Below are 15,363 nucleotides of genomic sequence, written 5' to 3' on the forward strand. Positions count from 1 at the left end.
GTGTCCTGTCCAGAACGCTCTGTTTATTTACATAGTAGTTCATATTCCATGGATTTATCATGAGTTCTTCAGGTCACAAAACTCAACACAGAACAGTATGACAAACGCATGAAAATGTATGCACTCACTACTGAAAGTTGCTTTGAATAAGAGCATCTGCTAAATTACTAAAATGTAAAACTAAGATAAAGAGATGAACCAACACCTCTTTGCAATGGGAGGAGTGGTTCTATTTTCCTCTCTTGATTTGTCTGTTTTTCTGTGTTACTTACTTGCTCGCTCTCTCTGTCCATGAATCTGTCTCTCTCTTTCTCGCTCAATCCGCTCTTTCCTTCTATCACCCCCCCTTTCTATCCCTCCCCTCTCGCTCTCCATCCATGTCTTTCTATCCCTCCCTCCGCTAGGCATGAGTTTGACTCGGAGCAGATCCCCGACCTGACCAAAGACGTGTACATCCAGGACATCCACTGCGTGGGCTCATTGTGCAAGCTCTACTTCCGCGAGTTGCCCAACCCCCTGCTCACCTATCAGCTCTACGAGAAATTCTCCGTAAGGACCTGCTCTTGGCACAGCACGGGAACTGCACCCTGAGTGTCCTTCTCCTCCACCCAAAACAAAAACATCACGATTTCTCACACTAACATGCTTTGCGTCCCCCTAGTTACAACGAGACCCTTTTGTTTTGGTTTGAGAGCTCTACAGTGTTGCAATGTTGCGTAATGCCCTTGGCCCAAGAGAAACCCTGCTCTGTCTCTTTGTGGATAGTATTTGTTAGGTTTTGCATTGTCCCAAACTGGCGTCCAATTTCCATGTCCAAAATACTTTTTTTTTTTCTCTGTCTCTGTGGGGGGTATGTTCAATACCCAGTGTCAATTATCTCAAGGTTAAGAAGTACTGTATATGTTATGAGGATGAGCTAATCTGACACTTTTCCCCCCCTAAGTAAAATATGAAGATTGTCATAGGCCCTCAGTGATCACATCCTCGATTTACCAAAGACTAAATACACTGTTGGAGGACTTATCTTGGAACCCCCACTCCAAAACCTAAGCGCATGGCACCCACTTTAAATGACTAGTATTACAAATACAAAACTCACTCCGACTTGAAATAAAACCCCTCGCCAAACAAAATGGTCTTGGCTGTAGCCTTTAAAGATGGTGTAAATGTTTGCTGGTTGCTATGGAAGAGAGGGGAAGGGAAGGGTGGCGGGGAGAGTGTTCTGCCTCTACACCGGCCCTGGCTGACTGACTGCGTGGAGGTGTCGTGTTAATGAAGCACTTCTTAACGCAGAGGCACTGATCCCTACCACTCTCCTCACTCCCTCCATCCTCCCCTCCATCTCCCTTGTTCCTTTCCGCTCCACAGGAGGCCGTGTCAGCAGCGACAGACGAGGAGCGGCTCATCAAAATACATGATGTCATTCAGCAGCTGCCGCCTCCGCATTACAGGTTAGCGCAAAGCCACGCTGCCCCCTGCAGGAACACACAGGCTACAACACACAGTGCTGTCTCCATAACAGGATGTCAATCTATGTCAATAAACTGTTGCCACAAAGTTGGAAGCACAGAATTGTAAAAAATATAATTGTATGCAGTAGTATTAAGATTTCCCTTCACTGGAACTAAGAGGCCTAGCCCGAACCATGAAAAACAGCCCCAAACCACCAAACTTTACAGTTAGCACTATGCTTTGGGGCAGGTAGCATCTGCCAAACCCAGATTCGTCCGTCGGGATTCACCACTTCAGAAGAACGCCTTTCCACTGCTCCAGAGTCCAATGGCTGCGAGCTTTACACCACACCAGCCGACACTTTGCATTGCGTGTGGTGATCTTAGGCTTGTGTGGGGTTGAACCCATGAACCCATTTCATGAAGCTCCCGACGAACAGTTCTTCTGCTGACGTTGCTTCCAGAGGCAGTTTGGAACTCAGTAGTAAGTGTTGCAACCGAGGACAGACGTTTTTAACGCTCTACACGCTTCAGCACTCGGCAGTCTTGTTCAGTGAGCTTATGTGGCCTACCACTTTGCAGCTGAGCCGTTGTTGCTCCTAGACGTTTCCACTTCCCAATAACAGCACTTACAGTTGACCGGGGCAGCTCTAGCAGGGCAGAAACAAACTGACTTGTTGGAAAGGTGGCGTCCTATGAAAGATGGCATCCACCGTTCATAGTCAATGGGCTCTTCAGTAAGGCCATTCTACTGCCAATGTTTGTCTATGGAGATTGCATGGCTGTGTGCTCGGTTTTCTACACCTGTCAGCAACGGGTGTGGCTGAAATTTCCAAATCCACTAATTTGAAAGGGTGTCCACATACTTTTGTGTATATATAGGGTATATTATACAAACATAATGGATGGTTAATGTATTCCACTCAAACAGTTTTAGAACCTTATGATCTTATACAAGTAGATAAAACATACTTCTGTAGAATTAGTCATAGAACTGGTGTAAATGTGTGTTTCATCCCCCATCCTGTTCTCAGGACTCTGGAGTTCCTCATGAGGCACCTGTCCCAACTGGCCACCTTCAGCTACATCACCAACATGCACAGCAAGAACCTGGCCATCGTCTGGGCCCCCAACCTACTGAGGTCAGACAACATTATCTTGTTCAATGTCAGGTTATTGTTCATATCTCACCAGTGTTATCAATTGTACTAGTACATATAGGTTGCTCTGAGTAACTGCAGTTGATCTTGTACCGAAAATAGCTATGATATGACAATAGTGTGGCTCAGTTGGTAGAGCATGGTGTTTGCAACGCCAGGGTTGTGGGTTCGATTCCCACGGGGGACCAGTACGGAGAAAAAAATGTATGAAATGTATGCATTCACTACTGCAAGTCGCTCTGGATAAGAGCGTCTGCTAAATGACTAAAATGTACATGTAACATGTAGGAAACAAACTAATTCTTCTGCATTTTTGTGGAAGTTGGGCTGTGGCGGTCATGAAATTTCGTCAGCCGGTTATTGTCATGCAAAAGACTGCCGGTCTCACGGTAATTGACTGTTAATTAACATAAACATGTTTAGTATCTCCAGGCCTCCACACATACAAGCCGCTGATGCACGCCTTTGGAACATCTACATTTATAAGTATAATACATCAATTTAATATACATCGTCACAATACCTCTATTTGTTTTAGTCCAGTCTAAAGAAACATTATGATATGAAGAAAATGTATTTCAGAAGAACAGAATTAGTTGGCCTACTGTAGGCCTATGTTATTTGTCTATGCTCCATGCCATAGGCTGTAGGCTTGTTCATTGAGCTGACAAGATATGCTTATAAGTCCCATGCCATATAATTGAACTTAGGAAAAATATCCTTTCTATTTTATTCAGCTACTATGGCGCGAGTGTGCAAATGAAGTGGCTATGTTGAGTGTTAAAGTGATAATTTGAAGCAGGTCCTACAGTGCATTCGGAAAGTATTCAGACCCCTTCTTTTTTTCCACATTTGTGAGATGTTTCTACAACTTCATTGGAGTCCACCTGTGGTAAATTCAATTGACTGGACATGATTTGGAAAGGTCTATATAAGGTCCCACAGTTGACAGTGCATGTCAGAGCAAAAACCAAGCCATGAGGTCGAAAGAATTGTCCGTAGAACTCCATGACAGGACTCCACCAATCAGGCCTTTATGGTAGAGTGGCCAGACGGAAGCCACGCCTCAGTAAAAGGCACATGACAGCCCGCTTGGAGTTTGCCAAAAGGCACCTAAAGGACTCTCAGACCATGAGAAATAAGATTGTCATGTCTGATGAAACCAAGATTGAACTCTTTGGCCTGAATGCCAAGCGTCATGTCTGGAGGAAACCTGGCACCATCTCTACGGTGAAGCATGGTGGTGGCATCGTCATGCTGTGGGGATGTTTTTCAGCGGCAGGGACTGGAAGACTACTCCGGATCAAGGCAAAGATGAACAGAGCAAAGTACAGAGATCTTTGATGAAATCTGCTTGAGAGGATCTGCAGAGAAGAATGTGAGAAACTCCCCAAATGCAGGTGTGCTACGCTTGTAATATTTCAGTTTATATTTTATAAATGTCCACAAATTTCTTAAAACCTGTTTTTCCTTCCTCATTATGGGGGATTTTGTGTAGATTGATGACCAAATGTGGTTTTTTTTCACCCATTTTAGAATAATAACATAACAAAATGTGGATAAAGTGAAGGGGACTGAATACTTTCCGAAAGCTAGATTTAGAGTTATTTGGCAACTTTAATTGTGAATGATACAAACCTTAGACTGTCTTAGAAATTAATACATAAATGGGCTTCATGGTGCGACCTATTGATGATTTGAGAAAGTAGCAAAAAAAGCTGGAGGTCTGTTCCTTGCCTCAGGCTGCACAGCTGTTCTATCATCGAGTGATCATATTTTCACCCATCAGACTATTCTCAATTTAATCTTTACTAATATGTCAAATTTAGTTTCGATTTATCAAATGGGCCGGAACACAGGCAGGGGAAAAAAGACATATCTGTGTTGCACTCGAATAGTAAATGGAGGCCTCGCGCTTTCCCGACAGTCCGTTTTGTAGGCTACTTGGGTTTTATAGCGGAGCATGTGCTTAATATGAGTAGCTGAAAAATAAATATAAAAGAACTTATTTCACTCCATGCATCAACCACTGTTGGTGGAGCATGCTCTCACTGACTGACAGATGATATTACGCCCAAACTCTGTATGCCATGGGTTTTCTGACCTTGTTCCTGCAGCTACCCAGTGCTTAATTTGTGAAACCAAGTGAATTATATATACCAACGACATCTTAAATCAGTTGTTTTTTTGGCATGTGTAATATGCAGTAGGTTATGTATTGTATAATGGCACAATCATCATTTTAATTAAGATTCTTCTTTTGGTCTTGGGCTCATAAGCCTATGCATTTGCATAAGCTCTATGGGTGTTTTGAATGAATCATCACCTTAGAAAGTGCTGTCCATTTCGTTGTGTTAGGCGTCGAAACAACATCCATGTTTTACACTGTTTCAACAGGCTGTTGAACTTCTTTCTTCAAATTGATCATCACAGTGAGGTTAGTTTTAAAAGTATGATAGGCCAACAGTTTTGATGAGATTTTTTGATTGCCTTTGCAATGATGTCAGTGGTTAGAGGGACCAATAGAGCCCTGAGTACCAGTCCATTAGGACCTGATGTAGTTAGCAAGTTGGGTACTACCAAAGCATGTCCAGAGGGCATAAAAGGAGATGACCGTGACTCAACGGTCATGTGGAATTTTACTGCGGTCATGACTGCTATTGTGGCAGTAGTACGGTCACTGCAACAGCCCTATGTGGAAGAATGAGTCATTAAAAAAATCTTGATCCTCAATGTCGTCTCCCCAGGTCCAAGCAGATAGAGTCGGCCTGCTTCAGCGGCACGGCAGCCTTCATGGAGGTCCGCATCCAGTCGGTGGTGGTGGAGTTCATACTGAACCACGTAGACGTCCTCTTCAGCCCCAAGCTCAGCTCGCTCATACGGGAGGGAGCAGGTACGCATGCCAACCTGTTGGGATCTCATCTCTGCTCACAGTGCCATGGTGCTAACCGAAGCTGGAGGATTATTTCTTATGCAGGATGTTGCTTGATTCTAATTAATGCCAGTGGTGCTTTTGTCATAGCGCAAGCAAAATCCTCTTGATCCAAGTTTACCCTCACCCAATGTTTCCTTTAATTTAGAAAAGTAGCTTACTCAGAACAATCACTTTTTATGCAAGTAATTTGTCTCCTCCATAACAAAGTGTACATCAGTGGTCACCAACCGGTCGATATAAAAATAATCCTCGAATGCACAGCAAAGTTGATACTGTGAGATTTAAAAACGTTTAAAACCATAAATAGAGACTCAACGAATACAGCAAAGAGCTGCGTATTTTATGAGTAAGTTCATGTTTAAGTTGTTATTCAGGACTGTCAACACTTTGTTCAACGCTTTTAAAAGCCATAAAATGCGCGTTGTCCCACTTCCATTCACGCTACAACCAGCACTGCAGCTGCAACGAAAGAGTACAGCAAAGTGTTTCCATACACTTGCCTTATTATTAACGGCTTGTCTTTTTTAATATCCAGGAATATTTAACTTTCTCTGGTCATAGGAGTAACCACATGAAGTGGTGCATGAGACAGAAATAATGCAGTGCGACTTGAGTTTCGCTATCAGCTGGAAGATTGTGTCCCCTTTTCTCAGCGGAGGAAGGGAGAGCGGATGGACGGTGAGTCGGGTGAGAGGCTGCGCCCTACCTCGCCTCAGACTGACCATCAGATGCAGGACATCAGTCCAGAAAAAAAATATATATATATATTATGCTTACTCAGCTATGCCTCACAAGTAATACAGCAAATGATCTATTACCAGTCTGATCATATACCTGCAATTTTTATATCATTTCAAAATGGTCTGAGAAAAACAACAATGGCAGGGAAATTCAAGCATAGCCGATATGCAGTGATAATGTATTGGGCCTATAGCCTACTGTACAAACCTCATTGCTGCAGAACTGTTTTTAATTGGTTAACGTTGCATAGGATTACGTTTTTTAATTAATGTTTTAAAAAAAAATCTGAGTGGTAGATCTCTGCTTGCATTTTGACTCCGAAAGTGATCTTGACTCAGAAAAGGTTGGTGACCACTGGTGTAAATGATGATCACTTCTCCCCTTCCCCTAGGACACAACTCGTTGTTGCGGCCCAAGTCCCTGCTGGTGTCGTCCCCCTCCACCAAGCTGCTGACCCTGGAGGAGGCCCAGGCCCGGACCCAGGCACAGATCAACTCCCCCGTCACGGCCGATAGCAAGTACATTGAGGTGGGGGAGGGTCCGGCTGCGCTGCAGGGCAAGTTCCACACCGTCATCGAGTTCCCTATGGAGAGGTATGAACAACCTGCGGCCCTGGTATCTTTCTAACGGCTGATGTTTGTCCATGAGTTGTAAAGTATGGAAATGGAGGAGGCATAGATGAGATACAATACTTGGATGGAAATATTGTACCTTCAAACCATGAACGCATACAGTTACAGTGCATTCAGAAAGTATTCAGACCTATTTACTTTTTCCTCATTTTGTTACATTACAGCCTTATTCTAAAATGGATTAAATAATGTTTTCCCTCTCATCAATCGACACACAATAGCCTATTTTGACAGAGCTAAAACAGGCTTTTAGAAATGTTTGCAAATGTATTACAAATAAAAAACTGAAATACCTTATTTACGTAAGTATTCAGACCCTTTGCTATGAGACTCGAAATTGATGTCAGGTGCATCCTGTTTCCATTGATCATCCTTGAGATGTTTCTACAACTTGATTGGAGTCCACCTGTGGTCAATTCAATTGATTGGACATGATTTGGAAAGGCACACATCAGTCTATATAAGGTCCTACAGTTGACAGTGCATGTCAGAGCAAAAACCAAGCCATGAGGTCGAAGGAGTTGTCCGTCGAGCTCAGAGACAGGATTGTGTCGAGGCACAGATCTGGGGAAGGGTACCAAAAATTCTTCCCCAAGAACACAGTGGCCTCCATCATTCTTAAATGGAAGTTTGGAACCGCCAAGACTTTCAAGAGCTGGCCGCCCGGCCAAACTGAGCAATCGGGGGAGAAGGGCCTTGGTCAGGGAGGTGACCAAGAACCCGATGGTCCTCCTGACAGAGCTCCAGAGTTCCTCTGTGGAGATGGGAGAACCTTCCAGAAGGACAACCATCTCTGCAGCACTCCAACAATCAGGCCTTCATGGTAGAGTGGCCAGACACTCTTCAGTAAAAGGCACATGACAGCCCGCTTGGAGATTGCCAAAAGGCAACTTAAGACTCTCAGACCATGAGAAACAAGATTCTCTGGTCTGATGAAACCAAGATTAAACCCTTTGGCCTGAATGCCAAGCGTCACGTCTGGAGGAAACCTGGCACCATCCCTACAATGAAGCATCGTGGTGGCGGCAGCATGTAGTGGGGATGTTTTTTAGCGGCAGGAACTGGGAGACTAGTCTGGATCGAGGCAAAGATGTACGGAGCAAAGTACAGGGAGATCCTTGATGAAAACCTGCTCCAGAGTGCTCAGGACCTCAGACTGGGGTTAAGGTTCACCTTCCAACAGGACAACAACCCTAAGCACACAGCCAAGACAACGCATGGAGTGGCTTTGGGACAAGTCTCTGAATGTCCATGAGTGGCCCAGCCAGAGCCCGGACTTGAACCCGATCGAACATCTCTGGAGAGACCTGAAAATATCTTTGCAGCAACGTACCCATCCAACCTGACAGAGCTTGAGAGGATCTGCAGAGCAGAATGGGAGGAACTCGCCAAATACAGGTGTGCCAAGCTTGTAGAGCCATAACCAGAAAGACTCGAGGCTGTAATCGCTGCCAAAGGTGCTTCAACAAAGTACTGAGTAATGGGTCTGAATAGTTATGTAAATGTGATATTTCAGTTTTGTATTTTTTTAAATAAATTAGCTAACATTTCTAAAAACGTGTTTTTGCTTTGTTATTATAGGGTATTGTGTGTACATTGATGAGGGGGGGGGGGGAAAACAATTTAATCAATTTTAGAATTAGGCTGGAAATGTGGAAAAAGTCAATGGGCTTGAATACTTTCCGAAGGCACTGTACGTGGTTTCATATTATAAACAAGTGAGTCATGTTGTTTAGGCAACAATAACAAAAGGACACATGACTACTTGTTTCCCCAACTGAGTGTTCTGTCCATTCACCTCCTACAGGAAAAGGCCCCCCATCAAGTCCAAGAAGTCGCCGGTGGGAAACTGGCGCTCCTTCTTCAATCTGGGCAAGTCATCGTCCATGTCCAAGCGCAAGCTGCACCGCAACCCCAGCGAACCCAGTGAGCTCAAGGCCATGGCCCTGGCAGGTTAGATTCCCTTTCTTCTTCCCTCCCAAAAACCAAGCCTTCACTCTCTGACCCTTCTCACAAATAGACATTCAATTTTCCATTTCGTTGGAACGGAAACTAATTTATGTGAACTCATGCCTGTCCATCTCATGTCCCAGGAGGCAGAGGGGATACGGGGACACTCCGATCGGCCAAAAGCGAGGAGTCGCTCACCTCGCTACACAACGTTGAAGGTAATGTATAATGGGACTTATCTGACTTATCTCCACAGCACTCTGTATACCTGATGGAGCCTGTTCTTGAGTGCAAGTCTGCTATGGTCCAAGTAGTAATGTATTTGTATAGATTGTTTTTTCTAATAAAACATTTGTGACTTGTCTTTGAATTGATGAAGATTTCCCCCTGACTCCCGTAGGAGAGTCGAAGGTGTACCGTCCTCGGCGGCCCCGCTCCAGCAGCGATGCCCTCTCGGCTTCCTTCAACGGTGACCTGCTGGACAGCCACACCCGGCAGCACTGCAACTCCGATGACAATCTGGCCCAGAGCCACAGCGGGGGCGCCACCCGCGACGGGGGGGACAGCGATGGGGACGACGGGCCCATCTATGTTCCAGCCCTGATTTCGCCCCCACGTTCAGCCGGCGAGGACGTGGACCTTAGCCCCCCAGACATCGGCATGGCTTCGTTGGACTTTGACCCCATGTCGTTCCAGTGCAGCCTGCCCGACGGCTCCTTCTCCTTCCCCCTGGGGCTGAGCGATGTCGCTACGGGCGCAGCTGGCGAGGGCACCAACCTGAAGAGGAGCCCAGGCAGCATTGACAACGGCTCGGCGCTCGTCTCTCCCTCCTTCCTGGGGAAGTTCGCCAACCCCTTCTTGTCGCCTGACCTCAGCCCGGCCACGGGAGAGAAAGCAGGGAGCAAGAAGCTGGTCTGCTCAGTGTCTTTCTCTGACAAACCCGTACAGGCTATGTCCCCTAAAAAGTCAAAGTCGGACATTTTGGCTCCTCTGGCCATTTCAGAGCCGTTTGACATGGAGATTTCTAGTAGGCTTACAGAAAGCCATGGTGTTCCCCAGCCTTCTTCCCCTCCCTCGGGACTGCCCTGGGACTCTCCTCTGTTAATGCGTTCAGTGCTGCTAAGGACAGGGGAGCCGTCACTGAGCGAGGCCTTTCAGATGGAGCTGCACTGTAAGCTCTCTGCCTACGACACTGAGAGCCAAGACTCCACAGGGGAGGAGAGCACTGCCCAGCAACCTCCAGCAACCAATAGCAAGGAACAATTAGGTTAGTGGTACATACAGCTGCTTCATTGCATACAGCTGCTACTTTGCATACAGCTGCTACTTTGCATACAGCTGCTACATTTTCACTTTACCACCTATCATGTTTTTTATGTTAAAAAGATAGTTCACCCAAATTACTAAATTATATAGTAGTTTCCTTTCCCTGTAAGCAGGAAGCTGCTTACAGGGTAAGGAAACCAATATGGAATTTAGGTGAACTGTCCATTTCAACTGTCCGTTTCTCTTTATAGTATAAGGCCTTTGTTTAATTATGCTTTGATTGACAATGCCTGTTTCGTTTCTAGGTTTAGTTTCCCCGCCTCATGCCTTTAACACCTTGCATGGATTTCAGCTCAGAGAAATCTTTCCACATGATGCCGCCAGAGCGCCAGGCTTAACTCTTCCCCCTCTCTCCTACTCTTGAAGACCAAGCCTGCCTTTTTTCTTTTTATTCCCCTCAAACGCACTTTCTCTTTTCTCTGTCCTCACACTGCAGTTCCCTTCTGTTTTTGTCCCCCTCCCAGGAGCCGTAGCTAGTCCGGACTCTCCAAAAGCCTCCCCCGGCCCTCTCAGCTCCTCCTCTGTGTCCCTCCTCCCTCCCCCGCCCCCTCCGAAGAACGCCGCCCGCATGTTGGCCCTGGCCCTGGCAGAGTCCGCCCAGCAGGCCTCTATCCTGACCCAGAAGAGGCCCTCCCAGTCCCAGCCCCCCACGCCAGTGTCCCCCATTAGACCCCTGGAGCCCTCACACTCCCTGGACTGGCCCCCTCCCCCAGCTCTGCGCCCCCAGATGTCCCTCGAGGAGGGACCCAGGGCAGGAGATGCCCAGACCCCAACCTTAACCCCCACCACCCCAAACCTTGCCCCTTCCTCCCCTCCCCCTCCCACCACCCCTACTGACAAACAGCCTTGCCAGTCAGTGAGCCATGAGTCCATCAGTGCAAAGTCCCCCTCCACTTCTCCCGGAGCCAGCCAGGATATGGATTTCACCCCACCGGCTTCCCCCCACCACCAGTGTACCACCACTCCCTACAGCTCTCCAGCTCATGTGTCCCCTACTCGGAGGAGTCCAGACAGGCAGCAGCCCGCCATGGGCCAGGTAGCGGTCAGCAGCACTGGATTCTCTACCACCACCCCAGGCACCACTCCCAAGAGCAAGGAGATGGGTGTCCTGCCACAGCCTGCTCCTGAGGTAAATTGGCGAAAATGTGTCATATTTGCAGAATATTTTTTATAAAGTAACTATATAGCCAACTGGAATTGTTTTTGGTTAATTTTCAGGTCCATGTAGATGAGACCGTCTGGTCGCCATCTCCGAAACCCTCAGAGCAGCGAGTTGCAGTTCCACAGCCTCAAATACAGTTCCATACTCATCCACAGGCCCAGCCACAGTCGCAGCCTCATCCCCAGTCCCACTCCCATCCCCAGCCTAACGCCAGAGTGGTCCCCACCCCATCCGAGCCAGTGGCGAGACCATGGGAGGCCATAAAGCCAGTTCAGCCCCGCACGGAGCCTGTGACCCACGCCCAAGGGCCCACGCCGCCAGCGCCTCCCGTCCGCTCCATTGAGAGCAAATTGGCAACCGCCGCCCTCAGCCACACAGAGGCCGCCAACCCCGCCATCTTCCACAACATCCTGACAGAGGCCTCCACGCCTGAGGAGGCCCTCGCCCATCCTCCCCCTCCCCCGCGTAAGTCTTCCACCCAGCAGTCAGCCTACCTGTACCACACCAAGGGAGAGGCTGCCTTACTGGAGCCTCCCGGGGAGGCCTACTACCACCAACGGGCCATTCCCGTGGGGCAGCCTTTGTACCACTACCGGCCAGACAGTGTTCCCCCACACCTCTCCTACGCGTCAAAGTCGGAGCCCCAGATACCTTACAGTGCCCGCACGGACCACCGCTACAACACCCTAGCTCACCCCAGGTCCTGCCACCAGTCAATGAAGCATCACGGGCCTCCCAGGGGTGGCGAGTACATATCACCCGGCCCGGGACACCACGGCCAGGGCTATGGACCCATGGAGGGAGCCCCAGTCTACCCCACCATCCGTAGGGTGCACTCGCTCCACGTGCCCTCAGCAATCCGCTCGGTGCCCATCCAGCGGACCGAGGTGCCTCCCGACGATGAGCTCTTCTACTACCAGCGGCCCGTCTACCAGTGCAATACCTACCAGCAGCCGCCGCAACAGTCCTCGCAGGCCGACTACCACGTCACCCAACTCCAGCCTTACTTTGAGAATGGCCGGGTGCAGTACCGTTACAGCCCCTATTCGCCTTGCGCCAACCCACTGGACGCCCCTTACTACGACGTGGACCCCTACGGGACCATCCGGCTGCGGCACTTCCACTCGTTCAGCAGTCGGGACCTGGGCCCCACCCTCAGTCGGTCGGGGGGCAAGGCGGGCGGCTACCACTACCTGTCCCGCCACATCCTCCCGCCGGGGAAGGAGCACAGCTTCGTCAGCAGAGACATGCCCCCGGGCCATGGCTCAAAGGGAGCCGCCGTCTACTTCGCATGGAACCCAGAGGACTCGGAAAGGCTCCGGATGCACTCCATCCACAGAGAGAGCCGGGCCAGGCAGAAGGTCAAGGGACCTGTCATGTCTCAGTATGACAACGTGGACCTGTTCATGCCAGGCGACCTGGGAGGGTACGAAACCCTACACCTGCGCAGTAAGTCGGACCCTGGCAAAGCTATGCTGATGACTGTCGAGGGTAAAGACGGGCGCTACGGAGTACCGCTGGGCTCCCAGCACGCTCCCCGACACCTTGTGTCTGACCCCGACGTCCTCATGTACATGGAGACGGAGAAGCACTGTCAGGGGAACGGCACCGGGGACAAACATAGCAACTCCAGGACCTGCCAGGCCTCCCACTCGCACCAAGCCCAACACCCACCCCGCTACCAGGCCCATCAGCAGGACCCCAGCCGACACGACCCCGGGGACGGAGCACGGAGCTTCCAACCCCGCTACGAACAGCCCGATCCAGACCGCCACCAGAACAGGTCCAAAATCCCCGGTAGTTACCAGGACAACAATGACCACCAACACCAGTCGGCCCCCGTCAAAGCACAGGCCCCTCCCAAGCCCGAGCGGTCGCACAGCATCCGAGAGCGCCAGCAGCAGCACTATAGCCAAGCTGCCACTTCCGAACCAGACAGAGACCACTCATACCAGCCCCACGGTGGGCAGCAGAGACACAGCACCATGGTGATACAGTCCCACTACGACAACCTGGATGATTACCACCCAGCAGCAATACCTCAGCCACAGGCCCCCATGCCAAACCCCCGCGGGGTCTCCTCTGCCTCTTTCCCCACCAACCCTGGCTTCACGGGCAGCCACAGCAACCGAGCGTACTCAACTGCCTTGGGCCAGGGCGCCTTCATCCCAGCTGAACTGGCCCTGCAGAGGCCCGAGACAGAAATACACGCTGAATGAAGAAGAGACTTGTTAAAAAAAAAAAAAATAGTGCAGGTTTTAGTAAGCAATGAAGTGACTCAGCTGGAGATAAATGTTCCACAGCCTCTGCAGGACAGTGGACTGTCGTCAGAACCTTTCGCATTATTTTTCTCTATTTTTTATGAATTGTAAAGACAATAAGATACTTTTTAGAGAATGTACCATACTTTCTTCAATTGTTCTAAGAAGCCACACAGTCGTGACTCATTTAAATGGTGGATGATCATATAAATGTATATGATATAAGCGAAAGGTCCAAGAAACCAGAACCGCAAAAATGTCAAATATGTGTACAAAGAAGAACTACTGGTAAAAAGGGATTTGTTTTATTTTTGTGTCCAGTTTTGTTTTAACTGGGACTGGGGAGGTATGAGCATAACAGGGATGAAGGTTTGCATTTTAGAAATGCATGTTATCTCCAATCTCTTGTTTACCATTGATATCCATTGTGTACTTTCTGGATGTTTCAGTACAAGTTGTCGAGGGAGGAAGTCTGTAAGTCATCGTGCCCTCCCTCCTGTTTCTGTATACACAAGGCGTTACAGTATGTTCACTTTCAGTCTTCAAGCATCTCGGATTTGGGGTCGGGGCCCAATAGTACAAAGTGAGTTCTAGAACTAGACAGGGTACTTTCACCTAGTACTGTTGGATTATGTTAATATTTTATTTGCTCTGTGATTGTGTATTTTTGCTATAAAACGGAGTGAATTGAATGTTTTGGAACCGAGATTTGTTCTTCATTGCAAGAGTGACCAAACATTTTGGCAGAGTATTTTTGGCCATGAAAGCATTCCTGCTGCACATGTATGGGTTGATGACCGAGTGTGAGAATGACAACGTTATCTTGAGAGGTGTAACAGAGTAATTCTTAAAATGTGTTTGTTATAGTCTTGTTTTTTTCTGCCAATTTCAAAGGACTTGAATGGACTGGAGAACTTAATAAAATTATAAACATTTGTTCTAACCAAAAAACTGATATTGTACAACACTTCACACAAATGAAAATGCTTGGTCACCCCTTGAGCAAGTTGAATTTACTCCAGCAAAGACATTTTGAAATAAATGTACATACTAATTTTCATAGAATGTGAAAAATATGGTTTATATGTTCCTAGAGAAGTAAACCATAATTTAATTTGAATGGACCATTTAAGAAAATGTGGAATAACTTCTATGGAATCAACTGTCTGCTTTCAGTGCAATTAGTCAATAGCCAGTCAAATTGGCAGAGGATTCAGATTCATCTCATTCAATTTCAAATGCAGGTCATATTTGCATTTGAAAACATTTGACTATATTTCAGTTGTAATGCCCATTGGCTTGTGAAGGTACTGTTCTATTTTGCCTTATGGTCCCTACCTGTTTAAACCGATACTAAACGGAATACTCCCAGATGTCCCTCCTTTGTTGTGGGGGCCCACAGTAAGTGGCTAAATAACCACCTAGTCGTGTTTGAATGTGAAAACATCTCTTGTCTCAGTAACTGGAGAGTTATGCTGTTGGATATAACAAATAAAATTATTCAGGAAATAACAATGAAAATGAATGTCTGTCAGTGGGTTCGTTTGCTAAATTTTGATGGAGACCCTGAGCCTTTGTCATAAACAAATTGTATTTCTCAAAGCTCCCTGAGATGTCTTGACCGTAGACATGATAAACACTTCAAAAATGTACAGTAGTTAGTCATTATTGTAATACCAATTTCAGTGAAATTTCCCTGTTAGATGCCAATTACAAAAGTATGTATTTGTGACATGCATTGCCTT

General features: G+C 47.5%; 1 protein-coding gene across 11 annotated transcripts in view; it reads left to right on the forward strand.

Annotated features, from left to right (window-relative positions):
- Nucleotides 1-15,139, forward strand: part of arhgap32b (Rho GTPase activating protein 32b) — a 246,867-nt gene extending 231,728 nt beyond the window's left edge. For all 11 annotated transcript variants that reach the window (XM_082960293.1, XM_082960292.1, XM_082960294.1 and 8 more), the window contains 10 exons: nt 405-549; nt 1,369-1,451; nt 2,486-2,593; nt 5,359-5,504; nt 6,679-6,880; nt 8,727-8,872; nt 9,013-9,087; nt 9,270-10,136; nt 10,660-11,324; nt 11,414-15,139. In XM_082960293.1, the coding sequence (XP_082816419.1) occupies nt 405-549; nt 1,369-1,451; nt 2,486-2,593; nt 5,359-5,504; nt 6,679-6,880; nt 8,727-8,872; nt 9,013-9,087; nt 9,270-10,136; nt 10,660-11,324; nt 11,414-13,576 (4,600 nt within the window). In that variant the 3' untranslated portion in view covers nt 13,577-15,139. The remainder of the gene's footprint in view (nt 1-404; nt 550-1,368; nt 1,452-2,485; nt 2,594-5,358; nt 5,505-6,678; nt 6,881-8,726; nt 8,873-9,012; nt 9,088-9,269; nt 10,137-10,659; nt 11,325-11,413) is intronic.
- The last annotated feature ends 224 nt before the right edge of the window (nt 15,140-15,363 follow it).

The sequence above is a fragment of the Salmo salar genome, chromosome 13 (assembly GCF_965601325.2).
Source record: "Salmo salar chromosome 13, fSalSal1, whole genome shotgun sequence".
Classification (NCBI taxonomy): Eukaryota; Metazoa; Chordata; class Actinopteri; order Salmoniformes; family Salmonidae; genus Salmo; species Salmo salar.